The sequence below is a fragment of the Argentina anserina genome, chromosome 4 (assembly GCF_933775445.1).
Source record: "Argentina anserina chromosome 4, drPotAnse1.1, whole genome shotgun sequence".
NCBI classification, from domain to species: Eukaryota; Viridiplantae; Streptophyta; class Magnoliopsida; order Rosales; family Rosaceae; genus Argentina; species Argentina anserina.
In genome coordinates, this window is record NC_065875.1 from 108,055 (window position 1) to 123,481 (window position 15,427).

Sequence of the window (15,427 nt, forward strand, 5' to 3'; positions counted from 1 at the left end):
TTGAGTCAATTTACTTTTTAAATTTGATAAAAATTGTTGATTTGCACTATATCCGTTAAATTTAATGTTTTCCATCCAATTTTAAGTCACATGTCATGCATTTGAGGGACAATATTGTCATTATATATTTATTCATATTTAATAATGAAATAAATTAATAAAATTACTTAAGATTAACACTTGTTACAATTTTTTTTTCAAAACATATTATTGATTTATATATTTATTATTTTACGTGATATAATATGTTAAAAGATATTAGAAAAATATAAATAAATACATTGAAAATTTAAAATAAATGTATGTTATGAGAGAATTACTATTCAACCATTATGTGTGTCTTAGCCTTATTATGTTTCTTGTTAGAGATAGATTCGCATCTCAGTAATAGATTAGTACTCCGAATCTTACGGGATTATAGTTATGTAATGCCTATATATAGACCCCATTATCAATAATTAAATGGTTACAGAATGTTCAATTACATCGTTATTATTCTCGTTTCGTTCCTCCTCCAACAATGTGTACATATATATATATACACAACACACTATATTTGAATGAGTAGGTATGTTGAATATATAATTCGAAGTAGATGTAAGTATGTAGAAAAAAGATGTAAATAAATAATTCTCATTTAAAAAAATATTTGTATTTGTTTTTAAGAAAAATATAAATTGAAAATGACAACATTACCCCTCATGTGCATGACATTTGACGTAAAATTGGATGAAAATAGTTAAATTTAACAGATGAGGTGCAAATCGGTAATTTTTACCAAATTTAGGAGATAAATTGACTCAAATACAAATTTGAGATGCAAATTGACAATTTTAACCAAATTTAGGATGTATTTTGACAATTATGCCTATATTTTATAGTTTGAACAGAATAATGCAACAAACAAACGTCATCCGAAATGTAAGGAAAACTGCAGGATAAAAATATTGAAGGGATAAAAACAGAGAATCTCAGGGCATCAGATAAACAAGAATTTAGAAAAACAAGAATGCCGATACAGGATGCTGCTAATGCTAACGGCAAGATAATAACTCATTTTTGGCTACCTAGGTCACCAATACAGAATGCTGCCAATGCCAAGGGCGAAATAATAATTCATGTATGGCTACCTAGATTATTTAACATCAACTAAAACCTTTGAACTAATTTGTATTGGGCAATCCTAGTGTGAACTTGGATTGGTGCAAGTATCATATCCCAGAGAGAAATAGTTTTCTGTTCTCAGATCATCTACTTGTCAGTGTTCTTTCTTTTCCGTGAACCACTTAGAGCAGCCTTAGTTTTTGCCCATTCATTTAATGAAGCAGCACTTCTGACAAATAAGCAGGTTTTACCTTTGTTAACAGTTCCTGTAGCTGCTGGTGTTGGTGTAAAATCACACTCTTTCCCCATGTCTGAAGAAGAAGCAATGTCATTGCCAGCAATAATCTGTTGATTCTCTTCAGGAGTATGCCGTGGTAAACCATTCCCCTCCTTTTCAGCAATCCCTGAAGAAGAGGACACTCTACAAGTAAGATTATTCTTATCTTGCTTTACCGTCTCCGTGAGCTTGCTGCCAAAAGAGCTCATGACATCTACACCTCTCGGCTTTTGGAATCCTTGCTGCTTGAAAGAGATACCAGCTGGTAAAATTTGTGTTATGCTGAATGACCTTGCAGTATTGTCATTGATTAATTGTGTCCAGGACGATTTCTGGCACCATGAAGCTCCTCTACCTGACTTATTTGAGTTTCCTAGAGCATTTTGAGGTTGAGATTCTGCATTTTCCTCCACTGGCTGCATCTCACAGAGCTGGCCTTCTAAGTTTCCATCTCTTGCCGAGTCCTGTTTTTTGCTGTTAGAATGGGGAACTTCAAAAGCACCAGAGTTTGCCTGTTCAGTTACACTCCCGGAAGTCCCATCAGTCAATTTTGTCAATGATAATTCCTGATGCAATGAAGGAATACCTGTCTCATATGAGTCAGATACCGACTTGGAAGATGTATCTTCTGCACTTCCCTCAAGTGACTCTATCCCAGAGGGCTGGCTGTCTGAGTTTTCATTACTTGCCAGGTCCTGGTTTCTCCTGTCAGATTGTTGCATGTCAGAAGTGCCACATTCAAGTTCCGTATGGTCAGTAGATTTGCCTGTCAGTATATGGGAGACACTGAACCCATTGTGGTCCCTCTGACTGAAAAGTTGTCTCCATGAACATTTCTGAGACCATGAAACCGTTGCAGTTGATTGTTGGACACCCAGTTCTGGTTGAGCTCCAAAGGGTTTATTTGAATGAGATTTAGAATCCGTCCTTCCGCCAGGGATATCAGACTCCAATTCCTCTTCATTGTATTTATTGATGAGAAGGGATTTTCTCTTTTTGTTAGGAGGTGGAATACTCTTTGTGCACACCTGTGTTCCACTGGATCTCAATTCCTAGTAACAAGATACAGAATAAAGCGAAATATGTAACCTTGGGCAAAAACAAAAGTAGAAAACTCTAGGAGGAACAAATGAAGGCTGTAACAAACCTGCAATGCCGAAAGTATGTCTTCTTCTTGTTTATTTGACACAATATTAATTATGAGGTCATCTTCCTCTGCCTCTGCTTCATCATGTTGTTGACCAGGCAGAGAAACATTGTGATCAGCATAATCAGAAACATGTTGAATTTCCTTTTGTAAGAGCTTGTCCATGACTTTATTCATTATGTTAAGCTCCCTGTCATTGATAACATGGTCAGATAATTGATTTAGTTGGGCAGGAGAAGGGCTAGTCACGGCGTGCTCTTGGCAGTCACAGAAATGAAGGGGGGCAGAAGGAAGTTGAATCCTTTGGAAACTATATTTGTGCTTGCCAGTTCCACTAAAGGGCAAAGCTTTCACCTATGCATTTAGTCAAACATATGCAGTTGGAGATTAAATAAGCACATATCGTCAAGAACATATGCTATGCTAGGAGATAGGCCGAATAAAAGTTACCGTTCTTAGAGCAGGAAAGAACAAGCGAAGCTGCTTGGTGCTATTCTGTGAGGCAGTTTTAGCTTCTTGGGTGGTATTCTCTGCAGCAGCGAGTTGAGCATCTTGTTGTTGTTCAGACCATTCTCGTCTCATACGAACAAGATAGTGTTCTTTAGCTTTGTGGACCTTGAGCTTCCCACCCTTCCACACGCACCCATTATACTGAAGTCATTGAATCATCATCAGGTAATTAATCAAAGAAAGAAAGAAAGAAAGAAAGAAAGAAAGAAAGAAAGCAAGAAAGAGAGCAAGAAGCAAGCAACTGACCGCGGCGAAGAGCTTGGAGAGGGACTTGTCTGAGGCAGGCGAGAAGTCGACGTAAGCAAAGCTACGGCCTTTGGTTCTAATTACATCGATCCCATCGACGCTTCCTCCGACGCCGGTGAACAGCCTCTCCAGATCGTCTTCCGTCACGCTCCATCCCAATCCCCCCACGAATATTCGCTCCTTTTCGTTTGCCATCTCCGATTTTCTTCACTTGAGCTCTATGCCTCTGTATGGATAAACCCTACTGCTTTGGGCCTTTGGGCCCTTGTCTTTAATCCAAAATGGCCCAATTTCATACCGATTAAATACAAAAGAAATAGAACCGGCCGGCTGCTCCGAGACGACGATGCCGGTAAAGAGAGAACCGTGCAGATACTTTCAGCGTGGCAGGTCCTCTCTCTCTTCTTCTTCTTTTCCGCTTTTTCTGTTTTGATATCACAGTCATGAATAAACAATGACATAGGACTGGAGTAGAGCTCATATTCTTGTAAAATACAAACTAGATGATTGAGAGCCCAACAAAACTCACTAGGTTTTCGGCAGCTTTTTTCTGTATTCCATTTCATGATATCTTATCTCAAGTTCTGAACCCAATTATAGATAGACTGGCTGTATATTGTTTCATGTTTCTTTGTTTATTTTACTAAAGTGTTTGCCATGTTTCTTTCAGCTGTCAGTATGGAGATGAGTGTAGATATCTTCATGTGATTCAGCAACAGCCAAAGTCGAATATCTTTGGCTCAGATCAGCACCAAAACTCCAATCCCTTTGGTTTTGGTGTTCAGAACAACTCTCAGTCAAAAGCCGGAGCCGATAAGGTTTCTTCCATTTTCGAATCTACATTCACATATTATAATTAAATTGAAGTTCTTCATTATATCATTCGGGGCATTTTCATCCTCATTCAATTTGCAAGTCATAATTACAAGATTTCAATTTATCGATTTAACAGGCTCAAAGCTTTCAATAATTGATCAATGACAAAGACTCTTATGGCCATTGCTCATGTTGGTTTTCTTATTTTGGAAGTTACATTGTTGATCTGTGCGTCATTCAATATTAATGCTACTTGTGATCAGCCTTTTGAGAACAAATGGACTTGGTCCTCGCCTACACCTGCTGCTGCTACTCCCTCATCACAGAGATCTGATAACCAGCACCAGACAACAAACCATGAGTAAGTTATTCGTTTGATAGTACATTTGCAGTTCTATAGCTATACAATGCCCCTATCAACTTGTGATTTAACTTCAGTTTCTATCCATCTGTTAATCTATGTACATGAAGGTGCACAAATACTGAAGCTTGTAGAAGTATAATGATTGAAGATTTTGAGCGGGAGAGACCACTTTGGAAACTTACCTGCTATGGTCACTCAAGAAAGTATGTTTAATTAGCCACATTTAAGAAATTTCAAGACTTACATTCTAGACATTGCCATAGATGACTTTGTCTTTGGTACCCTAGGTAAAACGTTCAACAATTAATGTGCACTAATCAAAATACTGCAATTTTTGTTTGCAGTTCTCTTAAGTGTGATATTGTTGGTGATATTAGTTACGAGGAATTGAGGGCAGCGGCATATGATGATGCTAAGCGAGGGGTGAACTTGCGATCAATAGTATGATAACCCAGAATATCATAGTTTACAATTGAATGTTTGTATGCGTCTCTGACTATATCCGTGTGTCGGCTATGTGCTCCTGACTAAACAATGTTGTACAGGTTGAAAGAGAGCAGAATTTGATAAATTCGAAGTCAAGTGAGTTTGAAAACCCCATGCTGTTCCACTGAACTCTACTGCTACCCAAAGCTCTTTCCCTTCAACTACTGCAAATGCATTCTTTCAGACTTCACAAAGTAGTGCTCCTCCTTCAGTATCAAGTTTCAGCCAGTTCGGTACATCCCTCAACGCGGGATTTGGACAAAAGGCAAGTCTCACTTATCACATGTGGATTACATTAGGCCCAATATTTTTGAATATGTCCTTCTCTGATGCTTCCACCCATACATAAACCCTCCCCTTTTTGAGACTTCTAAGCACCCTCACCCTTATTGACTTTGAAGATTGTTATCCACATCTTGAATCCTGTTATCAAGATTTCCAATAGGCTTGACAGACCTGCATTGCAATTCTTTTTCAGGCCATCCGCACCAGCAAATAATGGTTTTTTGCAGCCGAGCTCATTTACGAATTTCAGTTATCCTTCAAGTGGATTTGAGACGAACAATTTTCCATCTGCAAATTTTGGTAAGACTATGTTTTGTTTCAGTGCATTTTAATGTGACATTGGTGCTCATTTTTTGGACTGGTTTATTGGAATCAAACCAATTGGTGTGAGTGTGGAATATGTGGATTTATTGAAAATATTTAGTCTTTCTTGGGTACATTATCCATGCACTAATGATGTCCAACATTGGAATTGAACAAATTGGTGTTTGAGGAGTGTTCATTACTGCTTTCTTTGGTGTTTTCTCAATGACTTTATGATGCAATCTGAACTTTGATGGATTCCACAATCATCCTGAATAGATCTTTCACTAAGACTATATCTTATATGTATAATGGTTCATTCAGAAATGAAGAAATTTGACTTGTCTGGTAAATAAATTTCTAGGGAAGGAAATACTAGTGAATATTGGTAAAATAGTTTCTGTTTGTAGTAAAATATATGCAGAAAGTTTAATACCATTACATTTTCATGATTCATGCGTTCCTTCTTACTGTATATTGTAGGTTTACTTGCCAGCCAATCTCATAATAGTGCAGGTGGAAGTTTCTTTACCCACAGTGTAGGATTTGGCGACCAAACATCCACTTCAGCAGTGCCATCACAATTTCCTAGTGCTACAAGTAGCCAGCCACTTTTTCCCAAAGATGGGCTTAGTTCTGCTTCGAATCCAAGTGGACAAGTAATTGCAGAAGTTCAGTCACTGTAAGTTTGTGGAAATAATTTCTATTCTATATATTACCTTTCAGAAAAAAAAATTAGGGCTTCTTATAAAAAAGTCATATTTGACTAACCTAATTATAAAAAAGTCACCAACAGTTTCAAAATCATAAAAAAGTCACTAAACCAAATTTGATAAACCGTTGCCCACAAATTTCATGAAATTTACACAAATACCACTGGTCACAATTATTTTCTGGTTCGCACCTCCGTCTGGAATCCCCGGTGATGGTTGTCGGTGACCTCCAGGCACCGCACCAGATCCAAAGCCCTAGAACGATCTGATCCAAACCTCTCCTTTCTTTTGCTTCTTCGGCACCACTACCACAACTCTCGTCTTCTATTGCATTGGCGCGGCGTATGGCATTGTGAAGGTGGGAGGCGGCGTCGTCGAAGCCGATCTGAGGGGTGGCGTCATCGCAACTGTAGAGGCTGAGGATGTTAGATCAGAGGAGGCCCGTACTTGCGGTTGTACGAGGCGTCGCAGAGTAGAGATCTTCATTGGCGACACCATCGAAGCGGAGGAGAGAGAATATAACGGAGATGATCTTTGGGTCTGGGTCACACTACTGTGGCGGTCTTTGTGGCCAGTGTCTCTGAGAATGTGGCCGCAATCCTCCATGATCTTCCTTTTCTTTCACACATGGGTGCCCATCTCATTTTTCTGAGTGCCCAAATGATTTTTTTAAAGAAAATTGCTGTCACACTACCTGTCACAGTAAAAAGTTAGTTTGACTGGTAGTGTGATAGCTAGTGTGATAGGCAGTGTGATAGGTAGTGTGGTTGGGGTGTGACATCACATTAATATCGATTTTTGGATCGTATGAGTTGATTCAAGAAGTTTAAGATCACATAATTGTAAATAAATGTACGTTAATTCCAGTCATTCTTCTTCTTTTTCTTCTTCTTCATCTTTTCACAACATAGTCGCATAAAATAGTGTGACAACGGCTGTGACAGGTGGTGTGATAGAAAGTGTGACTGTGACAGTGATTGTGATTGTGATAGGTAGTGTGATAAGAGTTGTGACAGAGGTTGTGACAGAGATTGTGACAAGGGTTGTGACAAGTAGTGTGACAGGAGCTGTGGCAATGAGTGTGATAGTGGTTGTGACAGGTAATGTGATAGAAGTTGTGACAGGTAGTGTGATAGGGGTTGTGACATGGACAATGTGTGTGACAGTGGTTGTGATAATTGGTGTGACCGTTAGTGTGACATGTAGTGTGATAGTGGTTTTGACAGGTAGTGTGACAGCGGTTGTGATAATGGGTGTGACAGTTAGTGTAAATAGATAGTGTGACAGGTTATGTGATAGCGGTTGTGACAGTAGGTGTGACAGTTAGTTAAGAGGTAGTGTGATAGTGTTTGTGATAGTGGTTGTGACAGGAGGTGTGACATGTCGAGAGAAAATGTGGAAATATGCGAAGTTTTGTTAAAATACAAATGAGATTGATATAAGTATGCTCAGAATGTAGAGAATAGTTAGAATTAAGGAACCTTGAGTTTCGGTTTCGCCGGAATTGCTTGGAGCACCGCCATCGATGGCGGAAACCTTTTGTGATGGTTGTTGCGTCTTGTATTGTTGGTCGATTCGGAGTGGGTAGTATATCAAATGAAAGAGGGGAGCGAGATCTTTCTAACGGTACCAATTTCGTCAAAATCTATCGCCGGACGGGAAAGTTATGGCCGGAATTAGAAAAAGAAGGAAAAAAAGAAGAAAAAGAGTAAGTAAAACAGTCCAAAAAATATTTTTAAAGTGACATTTTTTTAATTTTGTTGATCTTTTTCTAATTTTCACTTAAATGTGATGAACTTTTTATAATTAATTCATAAGTAGTGACTTTTTTTCTAATATAAGTTAGGAGATTGTACCTTTTTATAATTTGCCCAAAAAATTATATTCATTTGATAATTTATGTTTGAGGATCAAGGAAGCAGTTGGTTTATGCTACATAGAAAATAGCTATTTATTTTAGGACTCTTTGCATTTAATTTATTAATAATTTCAACCTGTATTTACACTTTTGCACATTTTGTTCGTCCTACAGAAATAATTTACAAATGGAGAAGATTTCTGGGGACATGAGTATTTGGTTGAAAAAGAAATGGACACCTGGAGAGGTACATTCTGGGTCTCATGATAAGCTTGCTGGCTCATACACATTGTGCATGATTTTATTAGCATTTTTAAGTGTTATTGTGTTTAGAGATAAAACCAAAGAAATAATGGTTTTTAGTTCTGCATTGGATGCAAATACTTGGTCTTGTTGGGCACATATCCTTGTACCTGACCTTTTCTTAATTGACGTGACAATGTTGATATTTTATGATGATTTCAGAATAAATATGTATAGCATTAAGAAATTTAATAAAGGATTTTTATGCTTAAACCCAAAAGTTCAAATAGTAGAGTGATACGACATGCCATTGCTATTTGCTATTACCGGAAGAAAACAGAAAAGGTATATCAAATTGTTTTTCATCTTCTTAAAAACTCTGATTGCTTATCATTTGATACCATACCTATTCCAACTACATGCTCACTTTGCGTTTCCCCAGGTTCCAGAAGAAGAACCGCCAGATGCATTGGTTCATATTGATTTGTAATCTCAGTACTCTATGAACAGGAAAATCAAAACGCTTGCAGTTGTTATTTTTAGCATGAAATGATTGCAAAAGACACGTCTTTTTGAAATCTTGAGTTGGGTGAGCGCAAGGAAAAGGGTGGACACTAGGAAAGGGAAAAACTTCATTTGTGCAGGCCAGATGGTTGCCTCATTTGAACATAAGTAGTGTGCCATCTTATTACTTGATTTATCTTATCTAAGTGCAGCTTATGAATATTAGAGCTATGGGGATATGTACTAACACAATAGCTGATCACTAATTAGAACCATGTGATGGTTCCTCCAGATAAGTGGCTTTGCTCGACTACGTCCGTACTCGCAACTCCTACGTTCTGTCAATTTGGCATGTAAAACTGAACCCTATAAAGAGTTGTAAGGGATCCCTTTTTTGAGTATTTGGGGATAGGGCATTTGGCAAACTTTACTGTCACAAATTGACATCTCCACTGTTCAATATGTAGGTCTGACTCTATCAGTTAGATCATTTCTTCAAAATTTCAGAAACTTTGGTGATCGTTAACCCATTTAAAAGTTCGATATTTCTTTAATGATGTTGACCTTACAAGCTGATGATCAGTTGATCATTATATCAGCTATATCCTGCTAAGTCCATAGCATTTCCTTAATTTTTGTACTCTCATAGCTCTCCTCACGCCCTCCACGCCAGACCAGTTACCAGCTTCAGCATGAACCATGCTCAGTAAGGTATAGTTGGCAGCATTCTGAGGCTCCTTTCTAACAAGACGATGCGCCAAGGATTCAGCCATTTCAAACCTTCCGTGAGCCCTGCAAGCTGTGACCAAAGAACTCCAAATTCTACTACTTGGTTTCATGGGCATTGATCTTACAATCTCACAAGCATCTTCGAGCTTTCCAAACTTTCCAAGAAGATTAACATAGCAAGCATAATGCTCTACATTTAATGTTATTCTACTATCGTCTAGCATCTGTTTGAAGATCTTCTTGCCTTCTTCCACCAGGCCAGCGTGGTTACAAGCAGATAAAATTGAGAGGAAAGAGATCGCATCAGTCTCTATCCGTCTATCTTGCATCTCAAGAAAGAGTTTCAGAGCTTCATTACCACAACCATAAAGGCCATAGCTTTCAATCATTGTGCTCCACGAGACAGAATCTGTACTTGGCATCTCCTTGAAAATTTCATATGAATCCATGAGACAACCACACTTGGCATACATATTTATAAGTGCATTCCCAGTGAAAACGTCAGAATTCAACCCAGATTTCAAGACATAGCTATGGACTCCACATCCGATCTGTAGGGAAGAAAGTGAAGTGCAAGCAGAGATGATGGCCAGTATTGTTACAGAGTTAGGATCAACTCCTTCAGCTCGCATTTGGCTAAAAAGCTTTAAAGCTTTCACGCTATCTCCACATTCAGAATAACTCCCAATCATCGAACTCCACATGACAACATCTTTAAGAGAAACCTTGTCGAATATTAGTTTGGCAGGACGCAAAAATTTCCCGCACTTGCAATACATGTGTATGAATGCTGCTGAGCAATGGGGGTCTGATTCAAACGCATGACGGAAACTATAGGCATGAAGTTCTTTACCACATCTTATGTTTCCCAGCTCGGTGCAAGCTGGTAAGATGGCAAGTATGGTCACCCGATTGGGTTTCAATCCCTGAACCTGCATTTCCCGGAAGCAATTTATTGCCATTCCATAGCTGTGATTAGCAATGCATCCCGAGATCATGGCGGTCCAAGACACTTCATTTTTTACTTCCATGTTATAGAAGACGTGGAAGGCCATTGAAGTTTGATGACACCTCATATACAAATCAAGCAGAGCCGTTGAAAAGAACACCGACTCCTCATTAATCTTGTGATCAGCAACAACAAGGCCATGAATCTGTCTTGCTAGTCTATACTTTCTTGTCCTTGCACAAACTGATACAATGCTGGCAATCAGCTCCGATTTCAGAGTAAAACCGTTGAAATACATTTGTTTAAGCACATCAAGTGCATTCTTGAGATGCCCGTTTTGTATATAGCAATTTATGATGGAATTCCAGGTGATGACGTCTCTTTCAGGCATTTCATCAAACACCTGACGTGCTGCTCCGACAAGTGCAAGTTTGGCATACAAGGAAATGAGAGAATTGGATACGACGGAGTCTGAGTTGGAGCCTGACTTGAGAGACATGCAGTGAAGTTGAAGCCCAAGTCCATGGCCATGGTGGGAGGAGCAAGCTTTGATGATTGAAGGAAGGATGGAGGTGTTTGCGCGGAGGCCATAAGAATGGAGTTCGTCTTTGTAGACTTGAAGGGTTTGATGATATAATCCTTTAGAGACCAAGTCTTTGATTTTGATGTTAAGGCCAGACGTCACTAACCTCCTCATCACACGATCATCAGCATAGCGCATACCAAGTCCTGTTTATGTTGAATGCATAGGCGCGCTTTTGATTGACTGCCTTCTTGTCTTCAACCGTTGGTGGTGGCAGATATTAGAACATAGGTTATTTTCTACTATCTTCTTTTTCGACATATTTATAGACAAAGCTATCTGCCACCACCTGTTGATGACTTGATGCAATATCAATGCGTAGAATAAAAACGCGGCTAAAATAATGTTCGGGAGAATTATTATTCTATCATTATGTGTGTCTTAGTTCGATTAGATTTCATGTTAGAGATAGATTCGCATCTCTGTAATAGATTATGACTCCGAATCCTACGAGATTGTGGTTATATAATACCTATATATATATGCCCTTATATCATTCAATAAAGACACAGTTATTATTTTGCATCACGTTATCACGCATTTGCCCTAAAATCCTGAACTTTTAGAGCCCTAGAAAACCTTTTTTTTCCCGTCGGCCGCCCTTGTCTTTGGCCTCCGGCACCTTTTCCGTCGACGCTCCTCATCGGCGACTGCTTTGCATGGCCTCGCATCTCCGACATCCCCCTGCAGTCCCTGCACGCAGCCCCGCAGGGCCTCCTACGCATTCGCCCCGCAAAATCAACTTTTTGCCCCACAAGATCCCGCATCAAAGCATTCAAAATTGCTCATCTGACATATTCACGCAAGCAATGCGAAGTTAATAAGCAACATCTTCGCTCAAGAGAAACTACTCTCGTATTCTCCACATCTTCAAATGTAATTTTTCATTAACATTCGTGCTTTTGAACATATATATATATATATATATATATTATATCGGGAAATATTTGCCTTATTTCAATCTCTCGTCGTTCTTATACCGCGGATGAGGCCAAACGAGGGTACTCTCCCCTCTTCTCTTTGGTCGATGTTTTTCGTGTAACGGTCATAGGGGAGTCATGATTGTTTTGAAATGGAAATTAATTGATTGTGGTCGCCTGAGTGCACCGCTGTTTTGGGTGCGATCGTGAGTATAGCCATTTTGCATCAATTTTTCTTGTGACCATATACGTCACCCCTTCCAATTCTTGTTATACTTGAATCTAATCTATTCCGTATTCGTTTTGTAGATGTCGTCGCCATCGCGACCAGAATTTGGCCTTCTTGATCTTGAAGGTAAGGAATACCACCGCTGGGTTTCTGACATGGAGCTCGCTTTTGAAAGCTGAGGGATTCAAGGCATGTTTGTCGACCCTCCTACTATTTTCCCACCTATGACCAAGACTCAAGCTCTCATCTTCATGAGACATCACATCTATGCAACTCTCAAGAGGCAATACTTGAATGTAAAAGATCCTAAAGAATTATGGGACAAACTTCGCTTGCGGTACAACAACTTTCATGATAAGTTTCTCCTTGAATTGACCGTCAGATAGGATAACATCCGTCTATTGGACTATAAGAGAGTGGATGACTTCAATCAGGATATGCTATGCTTGCATTCCGACCTTAGCACCGTTGATGTCATCAAGACCGACCTAGATCTTCTCAATAAGACATTGGACATGTTTCCAATCAACTATGAGGTTCAAGCTCATACGTACCACACTCATGTAAAGGAAATGAAGATCAGAACTTTCGCCGATTTAATGGCGCTTGTGGTAAAGAAGGAGAGGCATTATGAGATTCTCCTCATCAATAACAATAGACCCGTTGGCACTAAAAAGATTGATACACCACAGTCTAACTATGGGAAAGATCCTAAGCAAAAGAATCAATCAAGGAACACTCCATACCAGCAACAAAGCAACAATTCTCGTGGTAGGAGGCAACCAGGCCATTCTCGGCCCAACTCCAACACTTGGATCCGTGATAGTGGCAGCGCCGCACCCTCAGGGGGAGGCCGTCTCCATCCCAAACCTCAAGGAGGCCGTGTGCCTCCTCATGCCTCCAATTCCAGTAATGACAAGTCTCCATATTTCAAATGTAGCTCCTTCAAGCACTTGAATCGCGATTGTCGAGCTAGCAAGCAGATGATCAAGGCATCCTCCGCCTATAAGAAGTTTCTACAACCCAAATCGAACCATGTGAATGAATAACCTGAGATCGAGACTCACCACATCTTTATGAAGCCCGAGCCCCTTGCTTCCAAGGCTAAGCCTCCGGCCCCTATAATGGACACTCCATACTTTTATTAGTCATTTTAAACTTATTCTAGCTTTATAATTTCAAGTATTGTTATGGCCGACCGTCATTGTTATTTTCATTGACTTTGTAATAGTCTTTTGATTTTGGAATTAGAAGTTTGTGTGTGATGTATTAAAGATTGACATTCAATAAAATTTCTCAATTTCTTGTTTACAAGTCGATCTCTTTGAGAATTGTATTTACCTTACACTTAGCATGATGGTCAACGTTTACAACTTAACATTTAGTTACACGGGACCCCAATAGTACTACATTGTGAATTTAACACTTAACATTTGGAAAACAAACCTTGAAATGTCAAAATTTGACGTCGTTATGATCTTTGGCGTTTCCGGCACGTTTTCGAAATGTTTTACCAACGTTTCCGGACGTTTCCGGCCGTTTGGGCCGCTTTCCGGTTCATTTCCGGTGTTTCCGGCAGCAATGCCCGGTTTCTGCCGGCGTTTCCAGTCGGATATGAAGTCTGGCCTCCTAACATGCCAGATTTCGGCACCACCGATTTTCCGGCGATTCTTCACCATTTACTCTTTGGTTTTCCGACATATTCCGTTTACTCTTTGGTTTTCCGACATATTTCTAAAATTCTTTATTGTAGCATTTTTCTGCCAAAGTTTCATTAGGTTTTGAGTTATTTGAATATTGTTTTCTGGTTATCCTTTTCGGTTTTCTCCAAGTCGTTTCATAGCTCAAACTCTTTTATTATTGGTGATCACCCGCACCAATTGGATGGTTTTTACCTCCCTAATTGTTGGGTATTCAACTACTCCAAAACCATGTTTTTTCAACTCTTAAGTTGAAGAATGTAGTCATATTGCCATGTGATGCACTTGATGGGATTGTCCTTTTGTTTTGATCCCCGTTATTACAATATCCTACGGCGTATTGTCTAGAAACATTTGAAGTTGACACTTTTTTTAAATTTTATTATGGTGAAGTCTCCTGGCAATGTCAAGTGTCTTGCTAATTGCGTAACCACCCACACTATCTTACGGCGCATGTAGTTATCCTACGGATCTTGTGCGGAGAATGTGTTTTATATCTTTATGTCTTGCTAAGTTTTAAAGGTCATACATGCCAATGATAAATTCTCATCTTGATACTTGTGTTAAGAATGAAGAGGAATAAATATGTCAGATTTCGTTTACAGTAGCTTTTTCAAGCTTCAATAGTAGTTTTGTTAGCTTGCAGACATAACTTTGATTGCCTACACCAGTAGCTTTATGTAACTCAAGATTCTTTGAATCATGGGTTCGGTTTTGTTGCCTTATCGGTTTTGACATGATCATTTTTTGTTATTTTGAATGTGATATGATGATTAGAGTTTTGTTTTGTTGAAATTCACATGATCATCCGTTTTTCATGTTCAGGAAGCGTTTGGACGATTTTTCTCTATGCAAATCCATGGAGAGACCGTGAGGCCTCCTCACAACAATGTTAGGCTTTTATGCCTTTCCTGGTGTCGTCCACTCCTTCGTAGGGGATTGTGATGCCTTCAGTTCAGAAATCTTAGCTAGTTCTCCATTTTCATTGTGTATCTTTCAAAACCTACTCAATTGATTACTTTCATTGTCCATCTTCTTCTGTGAAGACTCCAATTGAGCATATTTCATTATTACAAAGTATTTAAGGTGACATTAGTAGACCTTATCCAACCGAATGCATATATTTTTCAGTATTTTTATTCTATAGGTTAAGAGCATCGACGCTTGGTCACACGTCGTTTTGTTATACACAAGAAATGCTGGATTTGCTAAGTTTTTAACTATTATCATCATACTAAGGGCCCACCACCGTTCTCATCCTCTCAAATCTATTCAATTGGATACCACTGGAGAGTTTACCTCCGAGACTTTTGATGATTTCGTTTTGCATGTCTACTGGAATCGTCGTTGAACATATAATTCCTCGTGTTCATTCACAGTACGATCCAGCAGAGCTCGGACTTGGTTATGGGTACTAACCTACTGGTCTTTGCATGGAGATATGTAATGTTGCATGCAACG

General features: G+C 39.1%; 3 protein-coding genes across 3 annotated transcripts; 1 reads left to right on the top strand and 2 right to left on the bottom strand.

Annotated features, from left to right (window-relative positions):
• Positions 1-962: 962 nt before the first annotated feature.
• LOC126790671 (protein REPRESSOR OF SILENCING 3) lies at positions 963-3,559 on the bottom strand. Its single transcript, XM_050517001.1, has 4 exons — positions 3,285-3,559; positions 2,979-3,179; positions 2,529-2,882; positions 963-2,433 (listed from the first exon to the last, which is right to left on the bottom strand). The coding sequence occupies exons 1-4, from the start codon at positions 3,477-3,479 to the stop codon at positions 1,252-1,254; spliced, it is 1,932 nt and encodes a 643-aa protein (XP_050372958.1). The 5' UTR covers positions 3,480-3,559; the 3' UTR covers positions 963-1,251.
• Positions 3,525-9,205, top strand: LOC126790673 (zinc finger CCCH domain-containing protein 16). The gene is given in 11 exon segments (XM_050517004.1): positions 3,525-3,674; positions 3,955-4,102; positions 4,364-4,461; positions 4,572-4,667; positions 4,809-4,905; positions 5,010-5,055; positions 5,058-5,212; positions 5,427-5,535; positions 6,022-6,220; positions 8,284-8,356; positions 8,795-9,205. Coding segments are annotated over 11 exon segments (1,113 nt in total). The 5' UTR covers positions 3,525-3,630; the 3' UTR covers positions 8,843-9,205.
• A 194-nt stretch (positions 9,206-9,399) lies between these two features.
• Positions 9,400-11,287, bottom strand: LOC126790672 (pentatricopeptide repeat-containing protein At4g31070, mitochondrial). The gene has a single exon (XM_050517002.1). The coding sequence runs from the start codon at positions 11,253-11,255 to the stop codon at positions 9,456-9,458; it is 1,800 nt and encodes a 599-aa protein (XP_050372959.1). The 5' UTR covers positions 11,256-11,287; the 3' UTR covers positions 9,400-9,455.
• Positions 11,288-15,427: the final 4,140 nt, after the last annotated feature.